Raw genomic sequence first — 22053 nt, forward strand, 5'->3', positions numbered from 1 at the left:
GTCTGGGGAGCTGGCACTGGGCACCCTGCCTGGAGCACAACTTGCTCCAGGAACCTGCCCTCTGTGAGCTACTACTCTAATTTGTGATGCTGCCCATCACAGCACGCTGCCACAAGGTCTGTGTCATGGAACATTTTTTTGGCTGACACCAAGTGACTCGTCCAGCCACTCCATTGTGAGGAGCTACAGTCAGTTTTAATCAACGCAACATCTTAACATCAGCAGCTTAATCCACATCCAGTCCTTAATGAGATGTACACCCTGATGGCTCCTTCCTGTGTGGGCACTGAGTGAAGGCTGACAACAAGAGCTTGCAGAGCTGAGCTGCCTCCTCACAGCATAGCGTGTGCTTACTTAGCAAGGCTCTCAGAGCATACTGCATCCCCCAATGGAGTTACATTAAAATTAATTTGCAGGTCACAGTAAGTACAGCGGTGTCAAGGCAAGCATCTGCAATATTTGCAAAGTGGTGTTTGAAAAGTGGAGAACAAGCTGAGGATAGCTTACACTTCCACAAAGTTGCAACGTAGTAAATCTCCGCAGAAGGCTGTTAGACAGACTGTAGGTGTATCCGTCTTGTGCTGGTCACCAAAGTCCCATCCTGTATTAAAAATGCAAGAACCCTAACGAGAAGTCTGCCTTACTGCACTGTATGTGTAAGCTGTCAAAACAGCTGTTCACCTGTGAGCTTCACACAGAGGGCTATGAAGCTGGTGAGGGGCCTGGAGCACAAGTCCTGTGAGGAGCAGCTGAGGGAACTGGGGTGTTCAGCCTGGAGAAGAGGAGGCTCAGGGGAGACATTATTGCTCTCTGCAACTACCTGAAAGGAAGGTGTGGGGAGCTGGGCGTGGCCTCTTCTCACAGATAACTAGTAATAGACATAGAGGGAATGGCCTCAAGTTGCACAAGGGGAGGTTTAGGTTGGAAATGAGGAGACATTTCTTCTCAGATAGAGCAGTCAGGCACTGGGATTGGTTGCCCAGGGAGGTGGTGAGTAACTGTCCCTAGGGGTGTTCAAGGAAAGGTTGGACGTGGTGCTTAGGGACATGGTTTAGTGGGTGATATTGGTAGCAGCATGGTGGTTGGACCAGATGATCTTGAAGGTCTTTTCCAACCCTAATGGTTCTGTGATTCTATGATATATCAGACCATGATGAAAACTGCTCTGTAGCTAACAGAAAGGCAAGCCGCGGTGAGAAATTACACTTCAGCCTTTAATACTGTAAAAACCATCCCAGTGTTTCCAATAAGCACAGCCTTAGGGACAGAGCTTCACAATGAAGCAGCGGGGTTAATGAGCCCATCCATCTGCACAGGCTCGTGGTGCCCACAGAAGTGCAGCACTCTGTGTAGCCCCCAGCCTGTGAGTGAGGCAGCCCAGCAGCCTCGGGCACGTGCGCCCCACAGAGGTACATGAGCTGCACTAAGGCACTGCAAATTTGGGGTTTTGAGAGACTGGCCATATTAGTCTGTGAATTACAGATGATTTATAGTTACATATAGTTATATGGAGTGTGTAGCATATATAGCTACCTATGTGGATAAATGTTTTACATTGAGTTAGATTCAATCTTCTAATCGAGAAACCCTGCCAGGGTTCGTTTTACGTAGCTTATGCTGAAGTGCTGCTTTATTCCCCTTTTTTTCCCTTTGGTAAATGATGGAAAATTCCCAGATCTAATACGCACAGCTTTCAGCGACACAATAAAAAGAGCATTTGTATCATATTCTGTGTTTAGCTCTTACATGTAAGCATTTGATGAACACACCTGAGAACATTGTATCTACAAGATCTGTGGGCTTCCTTTAGTGACTAAAGGCAGCTCACCTTATGGAGCCATTAAGTGTATGGAAACCTTACAAAACCCCGCAGAATAATAGTAACTACACAGAACAGGAGTTTATGCACTGCTACAAACAGATCTGCTAAATGCTCTGGTAGAAAAAAAAAAAAAAAAAAAAAAAAAAAAAAAAAAAGTTTCTTTGCAGAAATAATGTTTACTTTCTCAAAAGTGAATGAGAAAAGGCATTTGTGAATAAACTTTATTACCTAAAGAGGTTTTATGTATAAAAGCATTATGCTGAAATGATTTTCTACTCAATAAAGCCTACTATGGCTTCCTTTATCCAGTTTAATGTCAGTGTGCTGGAAAGTGGTGGAAAATTACAAAATATGGTATTCACTGTGTGACAACAGAGCTGCTTTCAGCTGGACAACAAAAGAGCATGAGACTGAATGAAAGGATTTACTAAAAGTTAAGCAGGAAGTAGCTAAAAGCAAATTTCAGCATCTGCAATAAGGAAGGTAGTATTTGCAAATCTACTCTTTATGGATGGATTTTCCATGGAAAGATAACCTTCTGATTGTTTTGATCTAAAATGCTTATTATAAATGGCATAACACAAGCAATTACCCTACCATGAGTTACAGCCTTCTTGTGAGATGACAAAAAACAGACAAAATGTCAGCTGATGCTTCTTTATGTAAGAGAGTTACAAAATCTCATGACGTATTTGTTGCAGCTGTGATCAAATGTCTACATAGGAAATACAAAACATATTGAGGCTACATCGACAAAAAACGGAGACTGCAAAAAAAAAAAAAAAAAACAAAACACCAGAGAACCAAATCACAATAGCAGAGAAGTTCAGTGCTTTGGTAGCTGATTGTCAATAAGGATAACTTGTTTTCCTTCATTCAAGGAACAATGAAAAATACTGTCTGTTTAATAGGTGCAGTTCAATTAGGAAGAAAATCCCACAGTCAATTGCATCCAAACAAGGCTTCTGAAAATTTATTTGGAATTTTAAAAATATCCATAGATCTGATGTATTGTGGCTGCCAGAAACTGATGATTTATGTTTATGGCCTTTTCCTTTAAATTCAACCATAAAAGAAATTCAAAGTCTTGCCACCTAAAGAAAATAGGACAAATAGTGAGGGTGAAATATCCAGGGTCAACCTCTGCTGCAAACTCAAACTATCCCATAGGATAAAAATATTCTGTTCCATATGCCATTCACCTACACTCCCTGGAAAAAGTTCATCTGAGAGTGCTTCAAGCTGAGTTTAAGTCATTTAGGGCTTGTTTTTCAGGAACTAGTCAAGCAGGACTGAATTTGTGACTACCAAGTTTGCAAATGAGGAAAAGAGCAATATTGTCTAATACATTTCAGCTCAAAAACAAAACACTTGATTCTGGAAGCCATTTTTGCTGAAGATTTGTGGATTGACTTTCATTTAAAACGACATGAATTTAAAGTCCAGTAACCTCCCAAAGTAGAGAGCTCACCCTTGCTTTGGATAAGGCTGAGATTCAATTTTTAGCAGTTATTAATGAGCAGTTCTTGTTTATTTTCTGTCTAGTTTTGGGAAAAATTGCTATTTAACAAGCACCAAGAAGTGTGCAGACGCTCTATAGAGGTGTTATACTATGGATAAATGGCAAATAAATTACAGAGCAAACAGACAGCACTAGGGAAAAAAATGGCCAGGATGCAGCACGATGAAGCTGAAGAGCATAGGTGTCTCATTCCACACCTCATGTCACTAGTTCAATTTGACATTAAGTCATTTCACCTTAGTTTTACTAAGTTTTACTAAGTAAAACTAACTATTCTGTCCAGAATATCAGAGGATTAAAACAAGAACAATTGATAAAAAAAGCAAGGGAAGAGTTATATGAGAAGATGTTGCCAAAAGAAACTGCAACTTTCCCATATTGGAAAGCATCCCCTCAAACTCCTCTTGGCTTCCAAATAAAACACAAGCAGTGGATTTATGTTTCCTCTTTGGTAGCTGAAATGCAGAGGTAAGACAAAATGCATGAAGACAAAACAAAAAAAAATTAGGGCCCAAACTTGCTCAGATCTTGCCTAAATCTGAAGTAGCTTTTTGTGCCACCTACCCACCATTTCTACCACATTTTTTTGGATAATTCCAGAAGAAAACAACTGATTTGGATTTAAGGCATACTCCCACTTTCCCAAGCCGCTCTTCCCAATCACTGTCCATGGTATTTTGCTTTGGAGCACCGCCACCCAGATCCCAGACCTCACATACCTTCCATTCATGCATCATTTTCACTGTCACTAATTGTTTTGGAGTACAAGATGACAACAGCAAAATTTCTAGTCTAGAAGCTCCACAAATTAAGTGTGTTTTTACCATGATTTTCCTGGAAAAATAAATAAACCTCCCTTGTTTTAAATCCAGGTAACTGAGTATTTTTGTTTTCCAGCAGAGCCTATTTTTGTTTTCCAGCAGAGTCCCAATGAAACTATGACCCAAATGACCAGAGCACTCCAGAACTCAGAAGATGAGACAGAGAACTGGCAGCGCTGGCCAGTCAAACCCACAGATGATTACATGAAAGTTTCAAGCAAATACATAACCAAAGATTTCTGTGAACATGTTCCTGATTAGCAGAGGGCAGCAAAAGAATCTTAAAGACATAGACTTCCTTCTTGTGTCCTTCTATTTTCAAGAACATTTTCAGAACATCCAGATTTGTTATCGTATCTTTGTACCCACCATCTCCAGAGTGTGTCTTTGCTTCGGCTACAACACAGTCAGACTGTTGGTGATAGCGAGCTTCAGATTGGGCACGTTTTGCAATAAAAGAACAGAAAAGTACAGACTGAAGAAATAAAGTTGGCCCGCTTGCCAGGAAATTACTGTGCTATTAAACATGATGATGAGATTCCCACAATCACAAGGGAAGGGAAAACATTTGAAACATATTAAAAACTCTTGAGGATAAATTTGCTGCTGGCTTAAGTGCAAACAGCCCCTCTGACTTTAATACAGCTTACTCCTTGGAACCAGCTGATACAACAAGTCTGTTTTTTTGCTATGTTCTTACCATGTATTGCATGGATCTACATGACCTATTGTTTGGCCTGCTTTCCTACTTTATTAGAAACCTGTAATGGCAAAAAAGGGTTAGGAAAAAAATACAATTTGTTTCATTACAGGTTGCCAAATGCCTATAAATATTTGATACATGTTTCTGAGCATGTGTCACAAGCACTGTTTCATTTGGAGCAGCAGATACATTAAGTTACACTTTGAGCTCCTGATGAACATAAAGCTGTTACTGTTCTGACATGGATCTTTGTAATTATGGACAGAAACATAGCTTTACTTAACTGTCTACTTATTCTTTTATAAAAATACTGCATGTTCATTGAACTGGAGATGACCAGCTCACTTTATCAGCACCTCACTAGGGAACATGCACAGTCTTTGGAGTTTAATGCTCTCTCTCCAGAACATTCCCAACTGGACAGAGCCTTTCTGCTACCTATCACATCTGGGAAGTGACCAGAAAATCCACCAAACCCACTACACAGGTGAAAATGGCATAAGTCAAAATCATCCTGGCATCTAGACAGCTACTCATGCTCTAGTTCACCTCCACTTGATGGCGTTCCAATCAATGAAATAGGAGTGTGTGTTTTGCCTGTAAAAAGCAGTTTTCCTGGGGATTCTATAGAATATGCACAAAAATCATTTCACTCACTACAATGTTAATAGGTCTGTAACTCAGAGGCAGATTGCTTTTTATTATTTTCACCAAATACAATGCAAAATAAGAATAAACTATTGCCCCCTCCTTAAAAAGCCTAAGTTCTTAGACCATATGGAATGAGAGGGCAGATAGAAAACAGAGAAGCAAAAAGGCAATAAAAAACTATTCTTAATATTTGATTCCTAATCCAATTTAGGGAGGTGATTTATGATCGTAACATGGCAATATTAAAAACACCCAATGTTTACTACTTTTTTTTTTTTTTTTTTCCAGCAAATTGGTTGAGTTAATTTCTGTGACACACACAGCTGTGCATTAGTTCCTTGTCGTGGAAGCCCACAGGGCCATGGCATTCCCATGCATCTTATGACAAAGTCATCTTCTAACATCTCTTTTGACAGCACAATATAATCTGCTAGTGCAGGTATTTGTATTTGTAGCCATTTTGAATAGCTACAGTTTGAAATTTTGGAAGAACAAAAATTCAAATTATGCATTTCTATTTTTATAGTGAAGCTACTTTTTTTTTTTCAGCCTTTTACTTAATTTTCAAATGACAGCTTCACCTCATGAAGTTTGGTTACAAAACAGCACTGTATGTGGCTTGGGTTGTAAATGATTGACTTGCTAGAGCTTACTCTGAAAATAAGGTACCATCTAAATGGCAGGAAGAACAAGAACTAGCTGTGGGTCATCATTTATCATGTAATGCAATAGGAAACAAACATCCAGCAGAAGGGGGCAGTAATATTCAGTGAATCCTACTGCATTCAGACACCTTCTTCTTTAAATAGAGCTGTCAAAAATAGGCCAGGTGGAGTTCTACCTACCCATATGGGGCAAAAATCTACATTATCCTATACTCCACTATGTATACAATTATGACGTAATTTCCATGGGTAGTTGTTAAGAAACATCTCAGAATGGCAAAGCTGAAATTCACTTCATGGGTACAAATATCCCCAATGAGAAATGAAGCCTTTCCTAATTTTTCCTGCTGAACCATAGCTACAGATAAAATGAATGAAAATAACTGGGGCGGGGGGGGAGGGATTGATGCTTTGAAAACTTGCAAGGAAGACACGCAATGGGCAAATTCTCCCACTCTGCCAAGCCTCCATCTCCCTAACACAGAAACACCACACCAGGAAAATCACTCTTCCCAGATCAATGGAACTTGCTCTAGATTTTCAGGAGCCAGGGCAAAAATGGAACAGCACCAAGGCAGGGGTACATTTTCCCCTTTGCCACCCTTCTGGTGGCATTACTGATGTTACTATGGATGGCTGTGTCTCTTCCAGTGTTTTTCTGAGACCTGGCCTATAGAAACCAATAAACTGACCTCAGCAAAGAGGCATGAATTCAATACATATTCTATATACATTCCTCAGCCTTTCATACGCAACCTGGAATGGAAACAGAAACAAGGGAATCCAGATGCTTCAGCTGAAGTAAAAATGTTGAGGAAGAAAATGTTGAGGTTGAGGAAGATAGTACGTTTCAGTGATTGCTTTCACCTGGAGCAGAGGATATTTAAAACAACTATCGTTAAAGTAAAAATAATGGTGGTGGTTTGTTTTTTTTTCAATGAGAGTTTGTATGTTAAAAAAAAAAAAAAATAGAGAATTTGTTAGTTGGGGCATAAAATCTCCACCTGGTGGTGAGTCTTGACACAGCAAAATAACCTATTTCTAAGGATAAATCCCATTCCAGCACATAACCTTGATTACAGGCAATCCTAAAACAATACATGAGGGTGAAGGGGAGCCTTTGGAAAAACAGCAATATCCTATCCCCCTGATTTTCCATCATCTTGCTTCAATGCGTGAGAGGAGCTGAAGGATCCTTCCAATTGCACCACAGCCACCAGCTGCACAAATGACCTTTCCCAGCAGAAATCAGACCCAAAGACAGCCCATGCTTCACCACGTGCCCTGCTCAAGAAGCATCAACACCATGCCTTGCAGCCCAGGCTGCCCTCCTCCCTCCAGCCTGCATCTGCAGGGAGTAGGGTGGAAGGTGAAGAAGCGCTCACCAGTTTGGCGGTTGCGACAAATGCCCCTTGCCAAGGACAAGTGTCCTCTCCCGAAACTGAAGTTCTACTCCATTTGCACATCGTTTACTTCTAATAGATCAAAACTTTACCCAAAATAAGTTATCCTTATCCCCAGGGTTCTCCAGATCCCTCAGTAATGTTTTATCATTTCAGAGAGAATTCCCTAGCACACAGCTCATTCAGTTTTCCCCTAAACATTGCTGGTTTTACACCTTAGAAATACTTTCTGCATTTACAGCTTCCTACCCATCTTATTAAAAAGTAACACCTTGCTCATCTGACATTTTAAATAAAGTCTTACAAAGCCTTGTAAGACACAATAGGAACAGTGTAAAATGGAAACAAAATTTACAAAGCCAGAAGCTCGATCTACGGAGTTGCCCCTTTGTACACCCTGAACATCACCCGTGCTTTGCAGCTGGTCAGTCTGGCTCCTGATGCGGGAGCAGAAGATCCCCGTCTCACACCTGAGAAGCTGAACCGCCCTTGCACAACCTGTACGAAGTCGTGACTTGCACCCAGCTACCGCAGATGCACATACATGCAGCTGGCAGCCAAGAGTGTGACCAAGGCCAGCAGTGTGCTATCTCCATATACATACACACACGTCTGTGCGTCTGTGAGCACAGAAATTAAAATTAAAGTCAAAATACACACCTTTTGCTATACCAGAAGAATCATGCAATTATGGATTTTCGTGCCCCTCTCCAGAACATCCAGGATGGCCTATTACTGTGTACACAGATTATTCACTAACCGCGACACGCCTGGGCCCGGCCAGGTGCGGGAGGCGTTTTGGAAACCGGGCTTGGAAATGGGGGCGTTGGGGGCCTCGGGACAGCGGGCCGGGGAGCGCGGCAGGGCCGACGGGCAGCGGGAGGTCCCTGACGGCCAGGAGCAGGCTCCCGTCGGGCAGGAGGCAGGAAGCCCCTGCCGGGCAGAGGGAGGCTCCCGTCGGGAAGCAGGATGGACTCTGCCGGGCAGCAGGACGGCTCCTCCCGGCCGGTCCCGGCCCTCCCCAGCCGGCCCCCGGCGCCACGCCGCAGCGGGCTCGGCCCAGCCCGGGGTCGGCCCAGCAGCAGGCGGCGGGGCGGGGCCGAAAAATTCCCAATTTCGTGACTTTGCGGCGGCCCGGGGGAGTGAAGGAGGGGTGACTCACGGCGCCCGGGATAAATAGGCGGGTGCTTACCTGGGAGCAGCACTGGGTCCTCGGCACTGAGCATCCGCAGAGCCCGACCAGCACCAGAACCAGCACCACGGAGCCCCGCCGGGATATGATCCTACCCTGCGCACTGGTCCTCGGTCTCCTGGCTGCCGGCCACGCAGGTGAGACCCGTCCCGACCCGACCCGTCTCCGCCGGGCCGGCAGCAGCCGGGGAGGCGGCTGCGGTGGCGCGGGTGAAAGCGACGCGCAACGGGCTCCGAGGCAGCGGGGGCCGGGCCGGGGGCGGCCGTGAGAGGCCGGCAAGGGCGGCCGGCAAGGGCCCGCATCACGGCCCCGCTGTCCTGGGCATGTAAGGAGCTTCCATGGGGCTCCGCTGCACTTGCAGCCTAGGGGTGGTTCACGGGGTGTAGGTTTCCAGGTGGAAATCCAGAACGATTTTTATTTTTATCTTGTACTTTTTGTGGTTTCTAGAATACTTAAGTATGGTAGGAAGGATGTCAGGCCTCCACTGACCTGTGTGAGGTAGCACAAATGCTCTGAGAAGCTTGTCACAGTCCACAATGCCAAATTCCTAGTTTTTGTAGTTAGCTGTTACCCATAGCTCTCTAAAGTATAGTGTGAGTGCGTACTCATTCTGTTGACATCCCAGTGAACATTAAACTTCAGGGCACTGTCAACCTACATCCAAAAACTTCACTCGGTGTGGTGAGAACACTGATCTAGGTATAAAAGACACTATTTTAATCAGAGTATTTAATTTTGTTCTAGCCAATCCTTGCTGCTCAAACCCATGTCAGAACAGAGGAGTATGCATGACAACAGGATTTGACCAGTATGAATGTGACTGCACAAGGACAGGATATTATGGGGAAAATTGTACAACACGTAAGTATCTTGGATCCATTCTCATGGAAATGAACTTTGAGAATTCAATTCCAAAATTGCAGGTTATTCTTAATAGCTAACTTACAATCTTTCCATCTGTGCTCACAGCGGAATTCTTCACATGGCTGAAACTAACATTGAAACCTACGCCAAATACTGTCCATTACATTCTCACCCACTTCAAAGGAGTCTGGAACATCATCAACAACATCCCCTTCTTACGAGATACTATTATGAGATATGTATTGACGTGTAAGTATAAGTTCTCCCTTCTCATACTCTTAACTGGCAGGAGCTACTTGTAGGACTCCAGAATGCTCTACTTGATCAGTTTATTCATGAAGTAGCAAGCTAAAATGCACTAAGGTAAAAACACTAAACAAAGTTTAAGATTTCAGTGCATTGCACACTTGATGTGAAATGTGCTTTCAGACAGAAATGCATTTTGCTCTCATCACTGATAAAATCTAGCATTTTGCTAGCATATAGCATAACATGAACCATTTGATGCAAATTTCAATAGTTGGAGCCAATTGCTAATTCAGAACCTATTCCTGTTATTCAGCAACCATCAGTTACTGAAGTTAAATGGGATTATATGTGTGGAATTTGTTGATACAACTGCTGGCAAAATATATGGAAAAAATCTGGCCATGTGACTTACTTCTCGAGTCTAAAAGGTATAGTTTTAAAATAAAAACAAATACATATAATTTTTATTCTCTCTTCCAGCAAGATCACATTTGATTGACAGCCCACCAACTTACAATAGTGACTATAATTACAAAAACTGGGAAACTTATTCCAATCTTTCCTATTACACAAGAAGTCTTCCCCCGGTAGGACGTGACTGTCCAACACCAATGGGTGTTAAAGGTAAGGAATAAAACAGATGCATAACGTTCATTTCTAGGAATTCCTATTTATCTTTTTGTCTTAGAAAACACCAACAGGCAAGCTTGTCTACAACCTTTTAACAGTGTAGTTGACTTTGAGGATAACCATGTATTGCATATTGTGTAATGACCTTAAAGATAACCATTCTGGCGTTTGTTGTTGAATCCTGCATTAATAAATTGAAAATAGTAAGTCTGTTTTGTTAGGAACAAAATTAAGTAGTAACCATAGCTGTCTTGAACATCTCACTTTACTATAAGGAGATTTTCTTTTCCTTGTAGGGAAGAAAGAACTCCCAGATTCAAAGCTGATTGTGGAGAAGTTTTTGTTGCGGAAAAAATTTATTCCTGACCCACAAGGCACAAATGTGATGTTCACATTCTTTGCCCAACACTTCACTCATCAGTTCTTTAAGACAGACCACAAGAAAGGACCTGGTTTCACTAAAGCTCTTGGCCATGGGGTAAGACTATAGCTCTGTAACTTGAACACAGCACTTAGCTCTTAGGAGCTACTAACCAGCTAGAGTGATACCTTACAGGTAGTCAGAATGCACAAACACTAGTACACATACCATTCAACATGCCCTGCAACAAATCAGGAAGTTATGGAAGAGGGGAGGCAAAACTCTGGTGACTGAATAGCATCTCACATAATTCTCTTTAAAGGCTCTGTACAGTGAGGGCTATGACTTTTTTTTTTTTCCCAAGAATCTGCTTTTGCTTAATATGTTAGGTATATTAAAATTAAAAAGAACTTCAGAAGCAAATTTGAATTTTAAGATCTTTATCTACAAAGTTATCTACAAAGCAGACAGCCTTTGGATAAAGAATTTTTCAGTATGAATGTTGTGTGTATGTCTAAAACAGAAAGCTGTAAAATGTTTGTGTATATAAAGAGCTGGCTGCATAATAAAAAGCTGCTGACACTCTAAACAGAGTCCTCTTAAATTGCCAGTCCAATTTAAAAACTTACAGAGTGATTGCTCCAGTTGCCAGGAAATAATTTGGCTTCATCTTAAATATCATTGTGTGATACTTATAAGGTAACAATATTATAATTAAAAGGTAAACATTTAAGGGATGAAATCGTATTGGCATCCACAGAACTAGGACCTATCCTAAAATAGCAAAAAATGTAGCTTGTCTTCATGTTCCAAATGCTTTTATTTTACAGGTTGACTTGAATCACATTTATGGAGAGACTTTGGAGAGACAGCTTAAACTGAGACTTCTCAAGGATGGAAAGCTAAAATATCAGGTATGTCTTATCTTCCCGCCTTTTAATTAGATGACATATTTCTTAAAATTAGTGCTCTGCTTGCAGTGTTGCTTGCTTTAAGTCAGTGCTAACAGAGTCAATACATCGTATCTCATAAGCATGATAGCTTATGACTCTCCTCTTCTTTCTCCCTTCTTCCTGTGTGCCCTCTTTGGCAGATGATAGATGGGGAAATGTATCCACCCACAGTGAAGGACACTCAGGCAGAGATGATCTACCCTCCTCATGTTCCTGAACACTTGCAGTTTTCTGTTGGGCAGGAGGTGTTTGGTTTGGTCCCAGGTTTAATGATGTATGCTACAATATGGCTGAGAGAACACAATCGGGTCTGTGACATCCTGAAACAGGAGCATCCAGAGTGGGATGATGAGCAGTTATTCCAAACTACTAGACTCATATTGATAGGTGAGTGTCACTTCTACTACGTGCAATTCAAATGTTCCATTGAGCTTGACGCTTCTACCTGTGATGTACTGCAGCTGCAGTAGATCTAGTAAGAGGAAAAACTCTTATTTAATTGTTGTATGAGGGAATAAATCTGAGCCTTCATGACCTGACACATTAAAATACAGCTGCCTCCTGCTATGTTAAATACCAAAACTGAAGAAAATTGAGTCAAGTGATAATTAATTCCGGTATTTAAGGGAAACAGAACTGAAAGCGGTGAAAAGATGGGAAGCTAAGATTCGTTTCTCAGAGAGGAGGCCTGTGAGGCTAGATGACCTCAGTTGCTCTGAGAGAATTTTTTCTTTTTTTTCTCTTCTGGGGTTGGGTCAGTTCAGATATGCTTTAAGAGGGGCTGTGGTTAAGTTCAGGAAGCTACATAAAATGTTATTGCACATACTTCTCCTGTCTAATTGTCTGCTAAGTGGTATTTCATCTGTTAATGTTGACATGTACCAAGTTTGGAAAGACTGTGCCCAAATCGTGGATGAAACAGTAAACCAATAAAAGAAAATTGTTTTAAGCAGCTCAGAAGCTGAGAGGTTGCTTTCAGATACTAGCTTTCTTTATTGTCCCCTACCTCTGCCCTAGATAGTATATTATAACCAAGCTATAAGGCAAAGAAAGGTTTGTCTGCCACAGCCAAAAACTTGGGCTCTTAAGTACTGTTCTACCCCCTACTTTTAGTCACATAAAATGCATGGATCTCTCTCTGTACTATTAGGGAATGCTGAGGAGTGTTTGCTATCCTGATCCCTATAGTATTTTTTCCAGAAGAGTTTAGAAATTGCATGTTCTCTCATAGATAGGGTTCCTCAGGGAATTAGTACCAATACTGTGTCCCTTTTCCTTCTCCAACAGGAGAGACAATCAAGATTGTTATTGAAGATTACGTGCAACACTTGAGTGGCTACCACTTCAAACTCAAGTTTGATCCTGAGCTTCTGTTCAACCAGCGATTCCAATACCAGAACCGAATTGCAGCTGAATTCAATACCCTGTACCACTGGCACCCACTTCTGCCTGACACTTTTCAAATACATGACCAGGAGTACACTTTCCAGCAGTTCCTCTACAACAACTCTATAATGCTGGAACATGGCCTTTCCCATATGGTGAAATCTTTCTCCAAGCAAAGTGCTGGCAGGGTAAGTACTTTCTCAAGTTAACAATTTGGGGGTTGCATCAGGGGTGCAATAAATCTATGCAAAACTATATGAAGGCATAACTTCCTCATAACTTTTATCTGGAGATCTTATTACTTTTCATCTTTACTGAATAGGTTGCTGGTGGAAAAAATGTTCCTGCTGCAGTACAGAAAGTAGCAAAGGCTTCAATTGACCAAAGCAGACAAATGAGATACCAGTCCTTGAATGAGTACAGGAAACGCTTCATGTTGAAACCATTTAAATCATTTGAAGAACTTACAGGTAACAGTTTTTAATCCTTCTTCATAAATAAGTGCCCTTGTCTTTAAAATAGCTAACAGAAGCCTTCAATCCTGTTTCTGAACTTCAGCAGGATGGTGTTGCCATGAAAACAGGATTTTTCCACTTACTATGTTTATTCATCAATAATTACAGGAGAAAAAGAAATGGCTGCTGAACTGGAAGAGCTTTATGGAGACATAGATGCTATGGAGCTGTATCCAGGACTCCTTGTAGAAAAGCCACGACCAGGTGCCATCTTTGGCGAAACAATGGTAGAAATCGGCGCACCATTCTCTCTGAAAGGACTGATGGGAAATGCTATCTGTTCCCCAGAGTACTGGAAGCCTAGCACCTTTGGTGGAAAAGTGGGATTTGAAATAATCAATACTGCCTCCTTACAGAAGCTCATCTGCAACAACGTGAAAGGCTGTCCTTTCACTGCTTTCCACGTCTTAAATCCTGAACCCACGGAGGCAACTATTAATGTTAGTACCTCAAACACAGCAATGGAAGATATCAACCCCACACTACTACTGAAAGAGCGATCTGCTGAGTTATAAAGTATTCATCTATTTATTTATTTATATAAATTATTTTATTTATAGCTTAAAGTTTAAAAAAAAAAAAAAACACTTTTGCATCTTCACTTTGGGGGTTGCCCTAGATTCCTTACTCGGGTAAGGCTTCTACTTACAAAAGGGATTTTCTGTGTTTCAGCTCTACAGCAGTGAATCCCTTGTTTAAAATCTTCTGTAACAGAACTACGTATTCCAAAGTGGATGAAGGTTCCAATTTTTATTTTGTGTTTTGTATTTGTTTTAATATGTGACAACAGGTGTTAGGTTTTGTCTTGTGTAGGTCTCAGAACACTACAAAAGCAACTTGTTGCTTAAGCTTGAAAACAGGTCATCAAACTAAAAACAGAAGAAAATTTGACCTAATGAAAACCACCAGAAAAGATTCTGAATTCCATATAAGCACTCCAAAACTAACAAATACATGTTTATAAGACTTTTTTAATGTTGTAAAGTCAGAAAATGCGTTGCATTTATCAATGACACTACCTCTCCCTCATTGCAAATAAGGCAATTTGCACAGTAACTTGCATATTTGTGGGTGTTTGTTGTTGTTTTTTTTATTATTATTATTATTATTATTTATTTTTTTTAAAATCTGTCCTTGCTTAGGGCATTAGGGCATTGTCCTTGCTTAGGGCATTAGGGTATTATAATATTTGTTTTTTTTTTTTTTTTTTTTTTTTTAATTTAATTATTTAAAGAAAATAGAACTAGTCTGAGATGCTTCTTATTTTTGAAGCATATATCACGTTATTTATGTAAGAACATGATAGTAATCATACTGAGCTTAGAAATTACTATCAGGCTGTAATACAAGGCTACTTGGCAACAGCCAATGCATGTTATTTTGCAAATTCAGGGACGTCTTAAACTTAGTCCAAAGTATTAGTTTGTTGTTAGTTTGGTGGTGTGTTTTTTTTTTTTTTTCATAGCTGTAGTTCTCTGGTCTACTTGACAACATAAATTTTATTCTGTCACTTTAAGGACAAATGGACAGTACAGTTTTAGTTAAGAACATGACTATAGTATGGGTTTGTGTACCCAAACTGAGATTATTGAGGAATAATAACTGGGAAGCTATGTAAACGTATGCAGCACTGATTGAGCAAAACTTCAAGGCAACAAGACTTTGTTAGCTTAGGTTTTATATACACAATCCATAGTAATGAATTAGAGCTCTATTTATTTGATTGGGGGGGATGCTAATATTTTATTTATAGATTACAAACAGAGGCATTTTAAATGAGTGGCTTAAGTTTAACAAAAACTGGCTAGTTAGCACAAAATGTCCTAAACATGTGTCCTGATCCAGCACTAAAATTTCTAGCCTCATATGGGCACATAAAAAGTTACACAGGATCTTGTACCAGCACTTAAACCTTTGCATATAAGGGTATCTTTTTTTAATTTCTAGAGAGGAAATATAGAAGATGATCTTCCCATAAAAACAGCTGGGGAACTATAGGTAAAAAGAATGTCACTTCAGACTGGAGTAGAGCAGCAACCTGGTATTCTGTGCCCCCACACAAAATTCCTTGACTACTTGTGGAAAAGGACTTGAGTTTATGTTACATCTGAATCTCTCAAGCATTTGTAGAGGCTTGTGTTGTAATGGCTATGGTAGTAGAATAGCTTGACTTGTGATTTCTTTGTTTCTATGGATTTGTTTGAAAACACTGATTACCTTCTGCAGAGTAAATTTGTAACCATTAGTGCAATTAGCTGACTCCAGATCTCCTATAACAATCAATACCAGTGACTGATTTGAGATGGTCTTTGGTATAAACACTTCAGGAAGGGCATTTTGTTTCTCTATCTGAGGCACAAAGAAAGGAGAAACTTCAATAACCTTGTACAAAAATGTGGTCAGGACTGTATATTCTAATAAGAGAAAACTATTTGGTCATCAGTTAAACATGTAGTTGTCGTTCAGATTATCTTTGGAACGCATGTCAGAGCACCTTTCTACCATTAACAAAGAAAACTGCTTGGCTTAAAGTCAAAGAGGGACAAGTCTGGACAAATTTAGTTATTTTGGGGTAGGTAAAAAGGAATTTGGGAGAAAAAGTTTATGTCAGCTGAGTTGCTATAAGCTGCTTTGGAAAGGAATCGTTCACTGTGCATTTTGTTCTCTGAAGCCACGTTTCACTTGTCTGTGACCCAACCTGCTGGGTTTGGCTGGGTTCAAGTTGCACATGATAAATATGTGTTCAAAATTATTTATTTAAAATTCTGTAAATTATTTCACTTTATTTTTGTAGGACAAAAATGTTTTTAAAATGCAATTGCTTATATAAATAAATTGAAAACATTACCTCAATAAGCTCCTATGACTGCAACTTTGTATTAAACAATTTTCTCATTTTATTTTCCATTCATGATTAAATGAGTAATCTTTGGGATATACTAAAAATGGGCAAAGATAGCTTTTGAATTTTAAATCCAGAATTATCTCTTATACCCCCAAATCAAGGTGCCTATAATTCAAATCATCCAAATGTAGTTATTTTTCTCTTCTGCCACTACTGAAAAAGGACTTCATTATGAAATCCATGGAGAACTCACTGTGCTGCATGCCGGCAATGCTCTCTTGAGTGCCTGAGCATTTTGGAGGGATGGTACATTGTTGGCGACACATAACACCGTGCTGGTGTAACCAACCTCCCTGTGCTGCTATTGAGTACTAAAATGTTCAAAGCAAGAATAGTTCATATGTATTTCCCTTCAAGCTTAGCTTAAAAGTGGAAACTACTTTGGAATACTAGCAGCAATTAGACAGGGTCTTCGCAGTTGGGCATATTTTCATCTATGGTACTTTCTCACTGTTGTGAGACAGTAATTTGTGTCTGCAAACAGATGAGGCTAAATCAACTGTGACAGCCACTTCATGGACAGTATCAACCATTTGTCTTCCCTCTCTACAAGGGCCCAGATTTGCTCTTTTTTTTTTTTTTTTTTTTTTTTCTAGCAAAGTTATCTTTTACTATCTTGACTAACTTTGACAAAGAATGATGCAAGGTGAAAAAGTGGGCTGTGAGGCTGGGACAAAAAGGAGTGTTTCTGTTAATAAAAACCCAGAGATGGGATTCGCATGAGTTGCTGTAATGTGTTTCTACCCTTCATAGAATATCCAGGTGCCACCCAATCCCTCACCTGCATTTTCATCTCCAGAAAGGAAAGGGGAAAGCTGTGAAAGAGATAACTAAGGAGACTGAGTACCTTGTACTGCCTCAGTTAACTCCTACCACCTCTGCCCAGCCACTGACCAAATGCTACCTCCAGCACCAACTATCATCCCACTGTTGACCATCTCCATTACACCCCCATCCCAAAAGTGTCAGTGTCCTCTCATGGCCACTTTCTAGGGGCCAAATGTCCTTCATCCAGTCATCTTCCTTCCAGTCACTCAAAATTTTTTTGGTTCAAGGTTTAGCCCAGAGACCCACAGGTCCATATACCCATATGACAGTCCTCCTGCCTTTACTTTGTAGTTTTCCATCTCCACTGGTGTGTAGTTCCCTTATTGTCCTACTGTACCCAGGCATCTAAAAACCTCCCTTAACTCTCTTCAACTTAAAACTCAGTCCTAATCACTTCAGCCCCAAAACCACAATGTCTTGAGGGCCCCTCCAAAAACATTGCTCCAGTCTCTCTCCTGGTCACACATGGAGGCTGTGTGTATGTAGACATATACAGACCTTCTATGAGGAATGTGGTTTATTTTTCTTTAATAGCCAGTTAACTCTGCGATTATATTCATTTCCAGCACATTTCTTTGGGCTTTCTGATGTGAGGGGAGAAAATACTTTACCCCCCTGCCTAAGGGGGATGTGGCTGCTGTCTGTCACCTCAGGGAGAGGCCAGCTCTGACTGCTCCTGTGGGTAACCCATGGTCCCTCTCACGCATGTGTTTGCTCTAGCTCAATTAAACTCTGAAGTGCTTTGGTGCAGCTGGTGAGAGTGAGCACACCCTGTCCCAGAAGGGCCCGCGGCCATGTCTCATGGGCAGGCTCCTGGAAGGCGGCTGCTCTGACTCAGTGCAAGGCAGGGTTTCAAGCCTGTCCCGTGGCTTTAGTTGAGCACTCCAAGAAATAAAGCAGGTGATAGAAGGGAAGCAAAGGCAAAGCTATTGGCATCTTTGGTAAAAAAATACAGAAATGATATTTGTTTGGGGCTCAAAAAATGCATTTAGTCAATCCTAAACATTTCTGGGGTGTTAGTTCGATTGTGTTGGTGAGGAAAAATAATTAAATTATTGTATGTCTCCCCAAGCAAAATATTCAAAAGAGTGATTCCTGAGACCCAGAGGTGAGAAAATTGCCCACAAGTCCTGCTAACACTGTCACCCACAATGCAACAAGCAGGCTCTGAAGGGAGTGGCATGACATGGCACCTCATGGGACCAAGTGAGTATGGACGATGCCTGTCCCTTCAGAGGGCAATGACAGGCCACAACTACAGTTGGGGCGGTGGGACACTCCGTGGGAAGGTGCGGCAGCAAGAGCATGCCAGCAAAGTGTTCCACAGAGAAGGTGCTTCTGTGACTGCAGTCCTAGTTAGGGAAGGGCCTGTCCAGATGGATTTGGTACATGATGGATGAGACAGCTCAATCATGGAGGAGCTCCTCCTTTCCTCTGAGCAGAGGCATGTCCCAATGATACAAGAGACAAGAATGTTCCCCAGCGGAAACCTGCCCTCAGAAATACTTGCTCTCCAGACTGGCTTGAGGTAACTGTTTCACCCAAGGCAACACTGAAGAGGAGAGAGGAAGCGGGGGGGTCAACATCTGAGCTGTACCCTTGGAGGTACGGCTCCCTCAAGGAGCACTAGAGCAGAATGCTTTTGTGAGCAGGTCACCATATGTAATTGCCTTCACTGAGGGCTTTGGCCATACGTCATTTGCTCACTTGCCAGCTGCGTAAGAGCTCTTTATGGGCACTGAGTCTGAGCCCCTTGGGCATCTGACCAGGTTTATTACTTCTGATACACTCACTGGACGTGCACTGACCTTTACGCTGGAGCACAAATTCTCCCAAGGCAACTGCTTTACACCCTGCCACACATTACCTGCATTTCAAGAGACATTTGTAGCATGAGAGACTTCTGCTTTGCTAGAAAATAACCTTTTGGTTTCAGCACACCCATTAAAAAAATCATCAGGTAGTTTGTCCAACCCATAGGAAAGATGTGAACGAGAGAAGGAACACAGGCAAAGGAGCCAGTTCTGATAGGGGGACTGATGTTCTTTCTTGTTCCTTGCATGTTCTACTGACTTTGTTGAGCAACACTGGAAAACCATTTTGCAAAGACATGCTGTTTTATTTGGAAGACCAGAAAAAATCTGCAAGATACAAGGATATATACTGGGCAGAAAAGCCATAGCTCTGTGCAATAAATATGGAAACAGAGGTGAGTAGAAAAATCCTAACTTTTTCACTAAAAGACATGCAAAGAGCCTAAAAGTATGCAAGGCAGAAATGCAGTAGCATCACAGGAAACATTGCACTGAGAAAAAAATGCTCCTTGGCAAGAGCTGAGTGCTCATCTTCCTTTCATTTGGAGCTCCAGTTTCGAAATAATGTTATACTTTGATGCAACATGATTGGCCCATACATTTAAATTAATATTGACAATCAAAAAAAGTCACTACATTCCACATCTGCTGTTCAGGAATGAGACTAACAAGAAACTAGATGTCAAGAAAGAGAAGAAGGGAAGGAGTAGCACAAGAAGTTTTCAAATTTACCTTTCTGGGATTTTTTTCTGGCTGTAAAATATGAGACTAAGTGAAAGTCTTAGCATTCCCTTATAGCTACTATTAAGATCTTCACCTACCTTGAGAAACCAAACAGTTGGATGTGGCCTGGGCAAGTCAAGAGCTGACCACCATCAGAACAGGGACAATACTACAGATCATGAGATCTCACTGGTTTATCACTGAGCTTGCCCCATGCTGGTTCCTCAGTGCTGGGCAAGCCAAGGCACTTTATCCAGTACATATTAGTCATCAGACCAAACAAACAAACAAACAAACAAACAAACAAAAAACCTCCTAATTTGTGGGAAGGAGGCAAATAATGTTCAGAACATCTACTTTGAAACCAATCTGTTGCATACCAATTCAGTATCTGGTCTGTTGCAGGGTACATCTACAGAAACTCCCTCTGACTTTCATATCTTTCATATCTGATTTTTCGGGCCACCTCACTCTGTCACCATTGTCTGTATGCTATTCAAGCACATAATGAAAATACTGGGTAAATTTTTTACGTAAGGGCTTCAATCAGAATTGCACTAGGGTGCCTGTAGATTTAAAAAAAAAAAAAAAAAAACAGATCTCAGAAAGTTAAAATAGAAGGAAAGTATCTGTTTTCCTTTACTTTTTAGTTTTGGTTACAAAATATTTCTAAAGAAGAAAAAAATCCACTAAACTTGTTATTGAAAAATAAGGAGTCTTAATACATTTTTAAAAATTGGAAATATATCACATCTTCTAACCAACTGTAATCCTGGTATCTTTTTTTTTATGTTAATTAATAGCTGTTTCAAGAAAAACACTGAAAAAGTGTCACATAACTATGAGCATGCTGCTTTCAAGAGCCTCGCTTCTTTACTTAATACACTAGCAAAGTATTAGTTCGTGCTTCTATCTAAGGATAAAAACAATGCACTCAAAAAGTAAAGGAGTAAATCCTGTGGAAAATTCATTCTTGCTTTGCACTCTATTTTTTCATGGTAACCAGGTGTAGCTCATTACTTTAGGCTTACACAGTAGTGGATATAGGTGTGTGCAAGCATCCTTGTTCAAACCTGCCCTGCTGACAAGCAATTTTAACACCCATTCATTTTCTGCAAAATGACTGCATTTGTAGTAGACCTTTCTATGAGAGCACATGAAACTTTTTACCCTTTTCTTGCCCTAAAAGTGGGCAAAAGGACAGAACCAACTGAAAGCAGTGTCCATCACACTGAGCATCATGGGCAGATGGTTGTCAGTGGGAGAAGGCATGTTCCCCAAACAGCACATTGCCTTGTCTTGCTTTCCACTATAGCATGAAGGTCTACCCAAAGAAAATATTTTCATAAGCATTCATCAAGGAACCATTGTATACATTTTGCCTAGTGTAACACTGTAATGCATGACTATTAATGAGGATATTTCTGAATTTATGCTGGCAGGTCTTCAAAGATAGGTGAGACCAAGACCCCAAGAAGTCAAACGGCTTTGTGTAAAAACCCAGCCAAGCATTTTTTCTGAATGATTTTAAGCCCTGAAAAGCTTCAGTGAGCTGTAACAGAAACAAAACATGGCTAAAAACAGCAAGATCAATTCCAGATATGTTCTCAAGCAGCGTCAAAACCTTACCATGAGAATCGACACAACTTGATATCCTTTCAGTTGTGGCTATAAAGCCTGTTGCCTAGAGAATATTAATTAATCCTGCTTAACAAATAATGGCAGAGTTGCTAAGTGGCAGTCACAGGTAATAATTAAAATAAAAATGTGTTGAGCTTGTTGAGCTATGAAATACTATTTCTTACACAAGATTGTGATGTAATATTGATGATCTGATGATATCTTAGAGGAGCTGTTAAAAAGGTATTATTTCCTCAGAGGTAGGGAAATAGAGTCCATTCCATGTAAATTAGGCTCAGATCTTATAATGTAGAGAATTTCAGTGGAAGCAGAAAGAATGTGTTTCTAAATTGGAAATGGACTGAAGTACTTCTTTTTTTTTTTTTTTTTTCCCCCATAGAACAATAAAACCAGCTTCTTTTCACT

The 22053-nt window shown here is 40.7% G+C and overlaps 2 protein-coding genes across 5 annotated transcripts in view; one reads left to right on the forward strand and one right to left on the reverse strand.

Moving 5' to 3' along the window:
• The window catches only part of PLA2G4A (phospholipase A2 group IVA), a 118406-nt gene extending 109502 nt beyond the window's left edge, over positions 1–8904 (reverse strand). For 3 of the 4 annotated variants that reach the window (XM_084526987.1, XM_084526984.1, XM_084526983.1), the window contains exon 1: positions 8248–8558. The gene's annotated coding sequence lies outside the window, so the exon portion shown is untranslated. Of the gene's footprint in view, positions 1–8247; positions 8559–8779 lie in introns of those variants that run through there. The other variant, XM_084526985.1, reaches the window with a different exon arrangement.
• On the forward strand, positions 8782–16593 carry PTGS2 (prostaglandin-endoperoxide synthase 2). Its single transcript, XM_084526988.1, has 10 exons — positions 8782–8916; positions 9524–9640; positions 9749–9892; positions 10373–10516; positions 10819–11000; positions 11714–11797; positions 11977–12223; positions 13124–13410; positions 13545–13692; positions 13846–16593. Exons 1-10 carry the CDS (start codon positions 8865–8867, stop codon positions 14250–14252), a joined length of 1812 nt encoding a protein of 603 aa, XP_084383114.1. The 5' UTR covers positions 8782–8864; the 3' UTR covers positions 14253–16593.
• Positions 16594–22053: the final 5460 nt, after the last annotated feature.

Source organism: Aythya ferina (genome assembly GCF_964211825.1).
Source record: "Aythya ferina genome assembly, chromosome: 8".
NCBI lineage: Eukaryota > Metazoa > Chordata > Aves > Anseriformes > Anatidae > Aythya > Aythya ferina.

Coding starts and splice junctions, on each gene's coding strand:
- PTGS2 (XM_084526988.1), top strand. CDS start 8,865: ATGATCCTACCCTGCGCACTGGTCCTCGGTCTCCTGGCTGCCGGCCAC. Junction 8,917..9,523: donor CCTGGCTGCCGGCCACGCAG/GTGAGACCCGTC, acceptor ATTTTGTTCTAG/CCAATCCTTGCTGCTCAAAC. Junction 9,893..10,372: donor TATGAGATATGTATTGACGT/GTAAGTATAAGT, acceptor TCTCTCTTCCAG/CAAGATCACATTTGATTGAC.